The following is a 14,712-nucleotide window of genomic DNA, read 5'->3' as shown; positions in this document are numbered from 1 at the left end:
GGTCTGACATCTGCCAATCAAAGCAGAACCTCCAAAGTCTCAGCCAAGCATGTTGGTGAGATGTCGCGGACCGAGCCAAAACGGGAAGTCCATGTTCCAGATAGGGAGTCCGGCGCCACCAAATCGAGCCGCAGTCATCCCTTGTCAGCCCGTGACAAATGTACTTCACCTCATCCTCCATGTATTCATATCACTATGCACCCCAACAACACAGCAGAGCGGGTTTGAAAATACCCCTGTATTGTCCAGGGTTTTCCAAACCCCCTGTCTCCCCTTCTTGAAAACTCATCACAAACCCTAGAATAGCCCAAAATACCACACCAAGACGCGATGCCAAACCCTGCAATGATTACTACTACTCAACTTGCTCAACACAACGATCCCCAAGACCTATGGATCGCCGTCCATGGCAAAGGTACCTTGTTCCTTCCTTTCTCTACCCTGAACATCCTAACCGACATCAGTCTACAATCTTAACCCATTCGCCAACACCCATCCTGGCGGCGTCGAAGTCCTCCATGAACATGCCGGTTCTGACGGCTCAGAAGCATATGACTACGCAGGACACAGTTACAATGCTCTGCTTGCCCTTCGGCGCTTTGAAGTCGGAACACTGGAGGGGTATGCCGGGGAATCGTTGGTGAATGCAGTGTTACCAGTTATCGAGCTTGGCGGGGGTGTAGATGCGGTTGAGAGTCAACCTGCACGACGGCAGCAACGAGGATTAGTCGCGTTGCTGTGCCTGGTGATGGTTGGGGGGCTTGCTGTACAATGGTGTCGTGGTTTTGATAGCGAGGCGCGTCCAAGTGTTCAGGCTGAGTCACACACTGCTGTCTCTTCTTCTTCCACCTCTTCTCTTTTTTCCACGGGCGCGTTAGCGGTGACGGTTGTACTTGCGTTTCTTGCAGGCTTGGCTGCGCTGCTGTGCGGACGTATTATTAGCGCTTTCTCGACGCATGAGAAAGAGGTGTGGGATTATCCGGCGATTATTCGTGTGCGTCGAGATAGGCGTGATGAGTAAGTGCTGGTAGAGCGTTGCGTGAGGCTGGTCTGCAGTATGAACTTTGTCTTGATACGACCAGCAAACCTATATTTGTTCAACTCAGCCTGTTTGCTACTTTCTTATGTTCCCTCATATTTTCGTGCTCCTGGTTCGTTATTCTTAGATTGTTTTCAATACCATACACTCATCTTCGATTGTACACATTACAACCCTTTTTTCTCACCTCATTCATCGAACTTCACACGTAGTATACTAGAAATACGCTACACACTGTGGGCCTATGGAAAAGAAGCTGATAAAACCTCCCTTTTCGCACGCATTCATTTTGTGTGGACTGATTTCCCTAATTGTGAGAAGTATGAGTTGGTGTGAGGTTGCTGTGTTTTCGATATCACAGTGGAGTAGACATTGGGATGGATCTATGAAGAACAAGTGTTAAAGGAGCTGTTCGGAGCATTTTTATTTCTCATATTAAGTAAATGTCCGACTGATTTATCTGATGAGGAACACTTGCAAACCTAAAAGATTTATGATTCTTTCGACTTACAGCGGCAAAATAATGCTACAACCTAATTCTTACCTCGAATGAGGCCAACACCAATACAGAATGCTTCATATCTCAAATACTATCTCTTTCATCCAGTATAACCAACTTACTCTTTGCAGCAATTTTCGTTGCCAAATCTACCAGCGGCGTCGCGCTGAGTATATCGAACACAGACACATCGCTCTGTAGCTCGCGGAGTGCCCTGTTCCTAAGTTCCACCGCCTTGAGAGAGTCGACTATGTGCGAACCCAAGTCAGTAAATTGACACAACAAGGGGCATATGAAGATAACCACTCACCTCCAAAGTCAAACAAAGGCCGTTGTGCATCCACTTCCAGCACCGCGACACCAATCGCCGCAGCCACCTGCGCCTTGAGATCTTCCTCGACCACGGCAGTTGCCTCAACCAGCGACGATGACTGCGCCAGCTTCGCGGATACGCTCGCACCCTTGCCACTCCTGTCCGCTTCTCCGCTCGCATCGCCGTCATCTCTCTTCACGCGGAGTTCGAACTTGGCATCGTGCTCGAAGCCAACGCCACCCGCACGCCTCACCAAACCATCACCTAGCCCAAGCACCAACTGTGCGGGCACCGTCTGGCCATCGTGGGCGCGCCTCATCAGCGCAGAGAGCAAGACACGCAGCTCCTCGAGGTTGGTCTGCAGCCCGTTCCAGCCGTGGCTGTAGCGATTGAGATAGCCCTTCAGGTCGCCGAACTCACCGGATTTGGTAAAGTGTGACGAGTCACTGACAAGTCCGACGTCAATACTTGTTGCAGGGATGTCAAGGTGTGTGTGCGCATAATGTGCGAGTGCGTCCCCGAATGTATTGCCCGATGCGTAGTTGGCTTGCGCCGTGTTTCCAATGACGCCGGTGATGGAGGAGAGGAGGATGAAAAATGGCTTTTTAGCTGGGTCGTCCTGAAACGAGTCATAGGAGGCCAGTTGGCTCAGGAGGTTCCGTGATCCTCGTGTCTTGGGCATGAAGGCGCGGAGCCACTTGTCGTGGGTCATGTTGTCGAAGATGCCGTCTTCCAGCACCATGGCGGCTTGTAGCACACCCCGAATCTTGCAACCTCGTTGCTGGAGCTCGGTGAAAACGGCGGCAATGTTGTTTGCCTTAGTCACATCACAGGTAAATGCCTCAGCGCGCGTTCCCAGAGCGCGGAGAGCGTTGAGTGCAGGTGTGTGCTTGCTGCTATTGCCCGAACGCGACAGGAAAACCAGATGACCAGCACCATGCGAGGCCATCATACCCGCGATGTCGAGGCCAAGTGCACCCAGACCACCGGCCAGTATGTACGTGCCCTCTGAATCCAGAGCCAGCTCTGGTGCAGGGCTCGGAGACATCAATATCGAAGCACTTGGGTCTGCGAGTGACAAGATCGTCGTGCCTGCCTGATACTTAGGGTTTGTAACGATAGACAAAGCTTGCTGCGTTTCGGTGAGAGATGTGAAGGATGCGGGTACGATAAGCTTGATGCTTCCACGGGTGAGCCACTGAAATGTGCGTTGGAAGAGGCAAGTGATGACAGCCTGCTTGGCCTGATAGACCCGATTCATATCGATACGGACGAGAGAGGCATTACGCTTAGACAGCGGTAGACTGACATCCTGATTCTTTTGGCCGAGGTCGACGAAGTGGCCAAAGTCTCCAAGGACATCCATGGATGGCAACACAGCAGGACTAGACAGGCTACTCAAGACGACATCGACACCGCGGCCATTTGTAATTTGCGCAATACCCGTGACAAAGGTTCGCAAGGACGAGTCGAATACATGTCCGGGTGTAATGCCATACCTTTCTACGAGCAACTGCTTTTCCGCCTTGGAGCCCACAAGAGCAAAGACGTCAGCACCAACTATGCCAGAAACCTGCATGATTGCCTGACCGAGAGGGGTGGCGGCGCAGTGGACGAGTATTGTTTGCCCTCTCTGCAGCTTAGCTATTTCGAGGAGCGCGTACTGGGCCGAGACGAAAAGGCTGGGTATGGCAGCAACTTGCTCAGGAACCACGTCAGATGGTAGAACGGCAACTAAAGTTTCCTCCTGGCGCACGTGCGTCTTGAAGGCGCCCTGGCTGCGGAAAACTGCGACCTGCTGGCCCTCAACGTGCGACATAACCTGCGAGCCACGCCGCGTCACAATGCCAACAGCATCGCGGCCAAGACCAGAAAGATCCTCTTCTATATGGAAAGTGCCCAGGGCGACATACGACACCTCAACCTCGACCTCGCGCGGACCTAGAGGCTCTGTGGCAGTGTCATCATCGACCCATAATAGGTCACCTCCGACCACCTCATTTGGCACAAGGGGTGTTTTGTTGTGACCGAGCAACATTCTAATCGGCTTGGCTTGTCCACTTGCGAGCTGCAGCTCTCCATCGTAAATATGGTTTCCAATCGCGCGGGGTATGTATATGGCGCCTTCGCTCTCAGCGAACTCATTTTCCGCGCTCGACATCAAAGATGCCGCCCATACGTCGAAGACAAGTTGTGCTGCGGCAGGGCTTGTTATACCAAGGCGCTTTGATAGGTCGAGATGCGGCAGCTTTACAAGGGGATACTCATTGCGCATCACACGCAGCAGTCCCTGAGCGGGAGCAAAGGCAGTCCCAGCGACATCTGTACCCCAAGCGTTGAGGAGGTCTCCACGCGTCAGCCAAAAGACGTGTGCGGCAGTAGAGATGATGGTCTTGAAGGAGTCGAAGTCGTCGGCAGTCCAAGAGTAGATGAAAGGTGTGCTCGATTCGAGGAGGGATATGACGTGCTTGCCAGCCAGCTCAGATGCGGCAGAAAGCGTGATGTTATGAACAACTGTCTCAGACGCATACAGGACTGTTGTCAGAGTGGCGGCTAGTCCCAATGTTTCAGGCAGAGGCTCCACGGGTAAGAGAAGGTAGACTTCAGATGGGCGAGCGACAGGAGTCGAATGGGGAGCAGATGCTATGACGATTCCAGGAGCTACGATGGAGTCTGCGAGCCCAACTGCTTGTAGGATTGCGACAGTGTTTATTTGCTCATCATCATCGTCCTCTTGTAGGACCACGAGGTGGCCATGAGATAAGAGAAGCTTGCGTAAGTGGGCAAGCGGTCCTGGTTCTGCTAGGATGCCCGCCGTCTGGTTGTCCGCAATCAATATGACTACATCGTAAGCAGAGATAATAGCGTCTGGCGATTCTTCACCAGACGTCCAATCCCATTTCAAGGTGTCGAGTTCGGGAGCAGATAAGAGGGGCCGACAAGTGTCCAACACGTTACTGGATGGCGCTGCGACCACAATGTTGTGAATGCCAGGACGCTTTCCAAGGCGTGCTATGAGAGTACCCAAAGCGCTGGCTGTGACAGAGCAGGCCCTGTTGTTGAGGACTAAAAGGACATTTTCAACGGCCTTTTTGTGCGCTAGGCGGTCGACCCAGATAGAGAGGAGTGTATCTGCACCTTGAAGCCTGATGAGGTCGACTCTAGTTTTGATGAAGTCCACGTCCTCTTTCCACTGCAGCTGTGCGCATTTGCGCAAGTTCGCGTCGACACTGTTTACCGCAACGCCGTCAGCACTCTCAGCAGCCGTGACCTGGCGCAGGGCAAAGCCAGTGATGGTGAGCTTGGGGCCAGACCAGGCCTCGTCGGACACGACCATATCCCCAATGAGCTCATGGCCGCTACGGCTTTTATGCACCAGCTGTCCATAGCCGCGGAAACGCTTGCCGGCGCCATGAGGCTGATGGGCCGACACAAACATGTCGGCGATGCGGTACGGTACAGCAGCCTCGACAACAGGCCGGCCGTCGTTGAGGGCGGCTAGTAGCAGGTGGAAGATGGAGTCCATGGTGGCCGGGTGCATGACATGAGGGAACTCGAAGCCGGCGGGCATACTCGAGGCGGTATCAGGTAGCACCACGTGGGCATGAGCGGCATGCAGCCGCGGGACCGTCGTCAACGACACTACATTGCGAAACAACGGGCCGTAGTCCATTCCGATGCGCTCGAGGTGCTCGTAGAAGCCGTCGACATGAACGATCTCGGCCGTGCTATCGTCTTGGATCTTCTTGTACAAGATGGTATGCCGTTCCCATTCGGCTCCCAGTGCTACTGCATCCTCCACATGGCTGGTATCTATGGTATATTCGAGCGCAATAGATCCGTAGCAGTGCTTTGTCCAGGAGGTCCCATTTGTGGTCGAGTAGACGGTGAATTTGAATTGACCTGTTGCAGTGGGATGCGGCAACAAGCTCAGCCGCGTCTCAACAGCCGCATCGTCCCCAGTCGTCACTACAAGTCCGCGATCGAACGAGACGTCGCGGAAACGGAAGCCTGACACTTTTGCTCGGGTTGCTGGCTCCGTCACCGTCTGAAAGGCGCCCTCGAGGGCCATGACAAGCATGCCCGCAGCGGGATACAGCACAGTGCCAGTGATCTTATGGTCCTCGACCCATGGATTCTCGGTGATGCGTAGGTGGTTGCGCCATCGCGGCTCCGCCTTGTTCTGCATGTCTTCAGGTACTCCAAGCAGATCTGTGCGTGGTGCTGCTGGCGAGCGATTCGAGCGCATCAAGTACGACTCATGCCAGAAGCGCTTTCCGTGGTTCCATGGGTACGGGGGTAGGTTGGTCAGAGCCTTTGGACCGGTGACGCTGCTCTCGCTCCCGTTGGCGGCTGTCAAGTTAACAGGGTAGCCCGTAGCCCAAAGCTGACCTGCGCCCTCGAGAGCCGTAGTGACAGCATCCTTGTTGCGCAGGACCATTCCCAGGTACGGAGCATCCTTGGCCGCCTTGTTGGCGCCAATGCTGGTAATGATCTGCTGTACCGGTCCCTGCAGCGCCGTGTGTGGACCCAGTTCGACGAAGGCTCCCCAGCGTACGGGAGCCTTCTTGCCAGGCTGCGCTGGATGATTGAGCAAGGAACTGACAGCAGCAGAAAACTGCACAGGAGACTGCATGTTAGACACCCAGTATTCCGCATCAAGCTCTTGGGCCGACTCGATAAGCCGGCCCTTGAGTGACGAGAACATGAGTGTTCTGCTGGTTCCGGCGATGGAATGCGAGAGCTCGCCAACGCCGTGAAAGTAGTCCTGAACCACCTCGGCCATGTGTTGCGAGTGGTACGCTGTCTCAACTTTCAGCTTGCGTGCGAACTTGCCGGCGCCCGAGATGAGGGCCTCGAGCTTGTCGATGGCCTCGACGTTGCCGGACAGCGTCACACTGGAGGGACTGTTTATGCAAGCCACAACGGCAGTACCCTCGGTCACGTGTGCCAGGTAGTCACTCGCTTCATGTTCTGAGACGCCAGCAGCCATCATGGCACCTTCACGGGTGACCGCAGCGGAGCAGAGACCGCGGAAAAAAGCCACCTTGATCGCGTCGGCGTGAGTGAGCATTGAGGCAGCATACGCGGCAGCAATTTCGCCGCTTGAGTGTCCAACGGTGGCACCAGGGGATATGCTCCACGACTGCAACAGATCGATGAGGGCCAGTTGCAACACGGTGCACAGTGTTTGACTGTACTCAGGCAGGCTGATGAGGGAGCCTTCTGTCTTCTCCAGCTCCTTAAGCGCGCTCCACTCACAGCCCAGCGCGTCCAGGTATCGCTGCGATGTTTGGATGCTCTCTAAAAACACAGCGTTCTTGACTAGCTGCCGCCCCATTCCAGGCCATTGGGCGCCCTGGCCCGTAAAGATAAACACCAGATTGCTCTCCTGGCGTGAGGAGCGAGCGAGCTTTGGCAGTCCCTTGAGTAGCTGGGCACTCAGCTCTGTCTTCGACGAGGCCACGGCATAGCTGCGAAATTCAAGTGGGGACCGCCGTGATGCGAGCGTGTACGCAAGGTTGCTCAGGTATCGTGTATCAAACTTATTCAAACCTGGACTGTCTAGCGCGTTGGCATATACGCCTGCCATCCGCTGATTGCCTGCTTGATCTTTTGTGCTGAAGACAAAGAGTCGCTGCGTATGGTCATCCTCCGTCGGTGGCGTGTTAGTGCCGACGCTGATGCCTGACTCGGAGCTATCGTCATCGTCATGCACAACGGTGTTATGATTGCCTACAAGTCCACGATGCGCCAGATAATAGTGAGCATCGTCAAGAATAGCATGCGCATTGGCGCCGCCAAAGCCAAACGAATTGACGCTGATACGACGCTGGCCACGAACTGGCCACTTCATCAGCTGTGGCGGCAACGCGATGTTCCAGTCGTTCAATCTCAGCCTGGGATTGATGTTCTCGACACCGTATGTCGGTACAAGCATGCCCTGCTCCAGACAAGTCACGGCTTTGAGCACCCCGGCCAGTCCAGAGCAGCCTTCAGTGTGCCCTACGTTGGGCTTGATGCTGCCTACATACAGAGGCCCAAGACCAGCAGCAGCACGGCTCGCACCCAGAGTGAATGCGATGGCTTCTAGTTCAATAGGATCCTGCCATACGTTAGCACGTCAATCGATACGCAAAATCATCCAGACCGGAATGGACAGCTACTTACCCCAACCGGCGTGCCAGTTCCGTGGCTCTCAAAGTACTGTGTCTCCGTTTGGGGCAGGCCTGCCGCCTCATAAGTCTTCTTGATCAGGTCTGCCTGTGCTGTAGAGCTGGGCTGCGTGATACTGGGTGTCTTTCCGTCAGCATTCACCGAAGTGCCTCGGATCACGGCACGAATAGTGTCTCCGTCCCGCAACGCATCCGATAAACGTTTGACCACCAAGCAGCCAATGCCTTCACCACGCCCGTACCCATTGGCTCGGTCGTCAAAGGTATGTGATACACCCTCAGGGCTCAACGTGTGCATGGCCGAGAGCTGGTGCATCGTGTTGGGGTTGAGTATTAAGTTGACACCTGCCACGAGCGACTACAACATGTATCAGCACATCGATTACTGTCCAACTACAGTAGAGGAACTTGCCATGTTTGTCTCACCCAGTTTCAATGACTGACAGGCGAGATGCAAGGCGTACAGACTCGAGGAGCAGGCTGTGTCGAGCGTCAGACTGGGACCCTGCAGTCCGAAGAACCAAGAAACCCGGTTCGCAGTCATGGCTTCACTGGTAGCTGATGCGGCTGTGTGACCCAAGTCGTAGATATCGTGTAGTGATAGTACCTCGTAGTCATTGGTCATGCATCCCACATAGCACCCTGTTTGTGAATTTATCAACGAATTCACTGGGATACCAGCTGAAGCGATACTGTTAGCTCCCCACAACTCCAAACCCGGCAACACTAACCACTCTCAATGCTTTCGTAGGCCACTTCAAGAAGAAGCCGCTTCATGGGATCCATAGCTGCCGCCTCCTTCGCCGTAGTCGAAAAGAACGGTGCATCAAAGTGACCGACATCCTGTTGGAGAGAATAACCATGCTTCAGAGATATCTTCAGAGCGTAACGTCAGTCAATCTAGTTCTCTTGCCGGATGTCTAGTAGTTCTCTTACCCCTCCTCTCCTATCTTCGTCTGGATGGTACCAGACATCTGCGTTCCACCGCTCAGATGGGATTTTGCAGTGGCCCGTCTTCGCCTGACTGACCATATCCCACAGGTTGCCCAATGAGGATACCTCTCCAGGTAGTCGGCATGCAGCGCCAATGATGGCAATAGGTTCTTGCTTGTCTAAGTGTGCCATGACGACCCTTCTGTAGTGTGGGGAGCGATAGAAACAACTCCGATTGGGTTCAAGAAAGTGAAAATAGTGGAAGTACAGAAAGACAGATATCAGAGCCAGGGTATGTATACGTGGATTATATCGCTTCGAACAAAACGTTACCTTACCTGATCATCATTCAAGCTCTTGCTTGCCTATCTTGGAATGACCAACCTGAAATGGCTGGACAAGGCGTCTCCAGGTGCGGCTCTTGCACGGCAGCAGAACCAAAACAAACATTGCGCGAACCCGCAAAGACCCACTCGCTGAGCCCGAGAACAGACACTCCGCATTCCCACTACGTCAAACGATGACTTGAGCTGAGACTTGGCCTGTCGTATGTCTTACCTACGCCAAGGATGGCGAAGCAGATGGGTGAGGCCACTGCCGACACTCGGAAATGACCAAAACGGGTATATGCGCGAGTTCTCATTCCAGTGTTACTTGCTACTTGTGTTAGCTGGTCATAATCGTTAGACAAGTCGTTCAATACTCCTACGAGGCTTGCATTGGAAGTCGACTATTCTTCCCTTCACACCCGAGATTTATTTTCCGTTCTTTGTCACGAAGTTCACATCTCTTTTGTCGAAGATGAGGCTACTCTGTCTACACGGCGTGGGTAGTTCGGCGAACATTTTGGAAAACCAGCTGCGTTCATTTCTTCAAGCTGTCGATCCAGCATACGAGTTTATATTTGTCGATGGTCCATTTGCGTCGCCGCGAGGCCCAGGTAAGAGACCGCCTTCTCCCACCAATCTCTCGTACCAGAACATAAAGGTTAACAAGAAGTGTCAATGTAGGTGTAAGCGCGCACGTCGAAGGACCTTTCTTCTCTCATACAGTGGGATATTCGCCTTTGAAGATGGCTGAAGCGTTGGATTACATCGATGAAACCTTGGACGAGCTTGGTCCTTTTGACGGTGTGTTGGGCTTCAGCCAGGGCGCGGCCGTGCTCATCGCATATATGTACCAGCACGAAGCATGTCGGAAACCATTGCCCTTTAAGTTCGCTCTCATCTTCTCGTCTGTAATGCCATGTTCCGATGACATTGGTTACTGCCAGGGTATTTTCGATCGACTACGATCTCATCGGCGGGAGTTGACAGCACCGCCCGCGGCAGGCGCCGTGCCATCTCCATTGCGCGAGGAGCGCATATTTATCGACCTCCTCTTGCGGACCGTTGTGCCGGCCAGAAAAAATCGCGCTATGCTCCCGGACTTTGATTTGGGTGTCTACACGGAAGGTGATGGCCTTGACGCACCTAGACTCATGCACCCCCTACTGCTCAAAGAGAGGATTCATATACCCACTGTACACATCACAGGAAAGCGCGACTCTAATTTCATGCGCAGCATGTCTGAAGCTGCGCGGGGCCTGTGCGACGACAAGTTGGTGAAGAAGCTGGAACATGGCGGCGGCCATCATCCGCCGCAGAAGGACGTCGAGATCAAGGCTGTCATTAGGGCTATGGACTGGGCGATCGCACAGTCGCAGAAAGGGTTGAGTTTACATCTATGATAAAAAACCAAATGAGATACGGCGTTCTTTGCGTTGGGACAGGAGTTGTGATTAGGATCGCCTCTCGGCTGTGCTTTCTTTCTAGCTCACTAGCCCACAATAAAAAGTGGATCGCCACGCGCAGCTATCGAATGCTGAAAAACGTGTAAACCCTATTCTTGATCTATACTATCTCCAACGTTATACCCCAATTGTAACAACAGCCTTTTTGCAGATAATCAACCTGCTCGAGCTATTATACTTCTGGGTCACGCCTTGAAATTCAGGCACGTGGATGGATGCACTAGCTAACATGGGCTAGACTGCATCATGTGACTGAATATTGTCGTGCGACCTAGTGGCATGTCGTCTCTCAACCACCTGTTGCCACTTCCATCTGGAGTTTTCCCCGGTTCATCATCAAGGACGCAACAACACCAAGAATTCCAGCTGCGATGACCAGGATGTATTCATCGTTGATTGTTCTCAGGATGGCCTCGGTGATGTGTTGGCGGACCTCAGGCGTCACTTGCGAGTAGACGGCAGACCTCTGGCCAGCAAGTGCACCTCGAATCTCAACAGCTGAGAATCCCAGCCCGCTCAACGCATCGGAGACGCGACGGAATCCGACGTTCTGAAAAATGGAAGATGTGATAGTCAGTGCGATCACATTGGCACCAATTTGTGCCGTGTTGATAAACCCAACTGCATCAGGAACACGATCCGGTGATACCTGGGTAGGCGCCACTGAGTAAGCTCCTTGCTGGGAAAGACCTGCGCCTAGGCCGAGCAGTATGGAGTAGCCATATATACTGCCCGCGGTCGTGGTCATGTCCACGGCAGCGTAGAACAGCGCTCCGGCAATGACGCTGAAGATGCTTGCCACGAGAAACCATGGCATGTAGTATCTACGAATTGGTCGTTAGAACTCTGACGATCAGTATGAATGGAAAGCGTAGGCACCTACCCGAGCCGAGGCAACAGTATTCCTTGTAACATGTTTGCAGCTACGCCGATGCAAATGACCGGAAGCAGACGGACTGCTGCTTCAATAGCACTGTCTCCGAAGACAAACTGGAAAAACACCGGTATATCTGGGGATGTCAGTACGCCTGCAGTGCTCACGTCTTTTGAACTCACAGTATATCGGAACAAAGAGTGAAGTCGCAGCACACGCCTGACAAATATAGAGAAGAACCAGTGTTCTGTTGCGGAGGAAGTCTCCTGGGAAAAGCCTGTTGACCTTTGTGGTACCAATTCTGAAAAGTTGGCTGGCAATGAAGGCGACGAAGACAGCACCGAATACAACGAACATGGCAATGGTTCGGTTGTCGTTCCATGCCCACTCTACGCCGGCGACAGTGAATATTACAACGAAGATAGTGTATACAGCTGCATTGAGCACGACGCCAACCCAATCGATACTCTTGAGCTTTTGCGCAAATGGGATATCGGGTTGAAAGCTGTAGGGCTTCAAGACGAAAAGCAACACTGGACTGAACACCGCAAAGAGGACTAGATTGAGATAGAAGGCCTGGATCGGTGAGTGGATGTTCCATTCAAGCTGGTCGCCCTGGAAAGAGATACGCACCCATCGCCACGTGGCAGAACTCTCAGCAAACGAGCCTCCGATGATTGGTCCCAAGATGCAGCCTGCACCCCACACGACGCCGCTCATGCCGATGTAGACAGAACGCTCACGCATACTTGTGTTGACTGATATCAGGTTCAGAACACTATGAAGAGATGTAAGTATCATTCTTCGAAAGCCTAGTACGCCCTTACCCAAGATACATTCCCGCTCCTCCAGCTCCGGCCTAAACTCGACCGATGATGAGAGAGATCATATTCGGAGCAGCGCCACAGAGAGCGCTCCCAGCAGTGAACATGACCATACTCCCTATGTAAAGCCACTTGAGATCGAAAATCCCGTACGCCTTCCCGCTGTATCTTGTTACTCTATCATCTTGCACCGCTTCGAGTTTGCTAAGAACTCACAAGGTGAGAATCGTCGCTACGCTGCCGAGCGGAAACCCAATTCCCAGCCACCCCAGCTTTCCAATCTCGCCAAAATCATTGACCACGGCGCCTTGGATATCGGCCACGATTGTGTTGTCCAGACCGTACAGGAACTGGCTGCAGTAGATGGCTACGAGGACTAGAGTCCATTGCGTACGTGAATAGTTTCGTAGTGGTTTGACTCCGGGGGACTCGTCTGCCGAGCTTTTCTCGGTGTCTGATGGGTTGTTTGATCGTGGCATGTCCTTAAATGCGACTGCTTTGATAGCACCATACTTAGATGAGTTCATGACCTGTAAAATCTGATTGAATGACGATGAAGGTTGGTGGTAGCTTTCTCAACTGAAGATCAAGTGATGCGCCCGGAGAATCTATAGGTACATCGAAATTGGAAGATGGCCGACTGTTTCAAGAACGACAGTTACGTGTGGGGAATTCAGGATTCAGCTGCGCTTCTTGAGCAGAACAGGTAAGTCGAACACACTCAATGTTCAGTCTAGCATAAGGACTTGACGTTTGTAGTTTAGCGGGCTGATGCGGACTGTTCCATTTTGGATATTACCGTAATCCCTGTTACGATCTATCTATGACCCTACACGAACAAGCAGGGACAACCAACATACTCTGGAAATCTAGCGTAACATATTTTCAAGATCATATATACAAGACAGTATCTTAGCTTGATCGAACTTGACTGAGGTTCAACTTTTACTCCGCTCAAATTCTTCGATCAGGCTATACACCATGGCGATAACTGGAATACGAGTCGCGCTCCTCACCCTGTCCGCTCTCGCCGTGGTCCTCCTCCAAGGGCTCTTCAATCTCAACGGTGGATTGGAAGCGATGAAAAAACACGCAAAAGAAGGTGTATTCAGTAACGGGAAGACCCTGCACCACGTATACCTGGGTTACCCCGTCATCGACGACATCCTATCCTGGTCAGTCAGTTTTTGGGACCCCGTTTGCCACGAGTCGCGCTCGACACTGCTCCTCTCCAAGACGTTGAGTGCCTCTCTGCAATCCCTGGGTGTCTTTGCTATGATCGAGAGTCTGCGCAGACAAGACAAGAACATCATACTACGCTGGTGAGTTGTCTTAGAAAAGCCAAGAGGCATTATCGCTCATGGTACAAGGTCTCCGGTCAATGTTTTTGTGTGGCAATACCTAGGCGCTGCTATTTTCGTACCGCTCTACTTCGTGGTCGAACTCGAAAGTCATCTTCCTCAACGCAAAGCGGCCGATCCTACCGTACCATATCTTCAAGCCAAGTCGCTGTTGCCAGCCAGTACGGTCACCATCTTGCACTTGTACCGCATGGTTTACTTCCCACCTGCTGGCATAACAACATCCCAGCATCAGGCCTGGCTCGCGGTTTGGCAATTAGCCCCAGTCTTTTGCTACTGTGCACTCGCAGCTCTCTCTACGTCTCTCTCTCGTGGAGATGAGAAGCTGAATCTTCAATCACAGAACGCAGATGCACGTTGGATCAAGGCCACTTACTCGGTGTTTGGGGCATTCTCGGGGGTAACCCACGTTGCGGTCATGTGGCTGCTGGCTTCATCCAAGGATACCTCGGTTTCTCTATCCGCGGCATTTATCCCTAAAATTGGCAGTCTCTGGAAATCAGACACTGCGAATTCTGTGTTCATTAACGAGTATACGTTTTTCTTGCAATGGGACTATATCATCATAGTGATTGCTGGTGGCATTTACGCTACTCGAATAGTGGACATGATCTATTACTTACGCGGCTGCAGCCTTGGTCTGCTCTCCAAAGTCGTTGTTTTCATTGTCGCAGGTACGGCCAGTCACTTGTTTGGTTGTGGCCTGGTGTGGGCTGCCGTGTTGTACGCGAGGGAGGACCTTTTGCGTTTGGAGTATGCGAAATCTTTGACAAAGGAAACGGAAGAGTAGAACGGATGAAAGAAAGAGAGCAGAAACAATGCATCACAATACTCGAGCTACAGGTCCTTGGACTAGACAGTTGGTAGGGATCAATCGATGAGCGAAGAGAACGATGACGTC

The 14,712-nt window shown here is 52.6% G+C and overlaps 5 protein-coding genes across 5 annotated transcripts; 3 read left to right on the top strand and 2 right to left on the bottom strand.

Moving 5' to 3' along the window:
* Window positions 1–330: 330 nt before the first annotated feature.
* P153DRAFT_356423 (cytochrome b5) lies at window positions 331–1,021 on the top strand (the record flags this gene model as incomplete). Its single annotated transcript, XM_033666647.1, has 2 exons — window positions 331–415; window positions 465–1,021. The coding sequence occupies 2 exons, from the start codon at window positions 331–333 to the stop codon at window positions 1,019–1,021; spliced, it is 642 nt and encodes a 213-aa protein (XP_033524113.1).
* A 601-nt stretch (window positions 1,022–1,622) lies between these two features.
* Window positions 1,623–9,152, bottom strand: P153DRAFT_289342 (ketoacyl-synt-domain-containing protein; the record flags this gene model as incomplete). Its single annotated transcript, XM_033663650.1, has 6 exons — window positions 1,623–1,786; window positions 1,849–7,957; window positions 8,023–8,385; window positions 8,425–8,726; window positions 8,759–8,903; window positions 8,964–9,152. The coding sequence occupies 6 exons, from the start codon at window positions 9,150–9,152 to the stop codon at window positions 1,623–1,625; spliced, it is 7,272 nt and encodes a 2,423-aa protein (XP_033524112.1).
* A 609-nt stretch (window positions 9,153–9,761) lies between these two features.
* Window positions 9,762–10,689, top strand: P153DRAFT_375379 (DUF341 domain protein; the record flags this gene model as incomplete). The annotated part of the gene is made up of 2 exons (XM_033669583.1): window positions 9,762–9,900; window positions 9,971–10,689. The coding sequence occupies 2 exons, from the start codon at window positions 9,762–9,764 to the stop codon at window positions 10,687–10,689; spliced, it is 858 nt and encodes a 285-aa protein (XP_033524111.1).
* Window positions 10,690–11,041: 352 nt separating this feature from the next.
* On the bottom strand, window positions 11,042–12,929 carry P153DRAFT_422525 (MFS general substrate transporter; the record flags this gene model as incomplete). Its single annotated transcript, XM_033672376.1, has 6 exons — window positions 11,042–11,576; window positions 11,636–11,762; window positions 11,809–12,202; window positions 12,260–12,448; window positions 12,492–12,612; window positions 12,667–12,929. 6 exons carry the CDS (start codon window positions 12,927–12,929, stop codon window positions 11,042–11,044), a joined length of 1,629 nt encoding a protein of 542 aa, XP_033524110.1.
* Window positions 12,930–13,431: 502 nt separating this feature from the next.
* On the top strand, window positions 13,432–14,601 carry P153DRAFT_356419 (uncharacterized protein; the record flags this gene model as incomplete). The annotated part of the gene is made up of 2 exons (XM_033666646.1): window positions 13,432–13,772; window positions 13,821–14,601. The coding sequence occupies 2 exons, from the start codon at window positions 13,432–13,434 to the stop codon at window positions 14,599–14,601; spliced, it is 1,122 nt and encodes a 373-aa protein (XP_033524109.1).
* Between the last annotated feature and the right edge of the window lie 111 nt (window positions 14,602–14,712).

Source organism: Dothidotthia symphoricarpi, assembly GCF_010015815.1.
Source record: "Dothidotthia symphoricarpi CBS 119687 unplaced genomic scaffold P153scaffold_9, whole genome shotgun sequence".
Classification (NCBI taxonomy): Eukaryota; Fungi; Ascomycota; class Dothideomycetes; order Pleosporales; family Dothidotthiaceae; genus Dothidotthia; species Dothidotthia symphoricarpi.
Note: the sequence above shows the minus strand (reverse complement) of the source record. Positions and strands in the feature narration are given on the sequence as shown.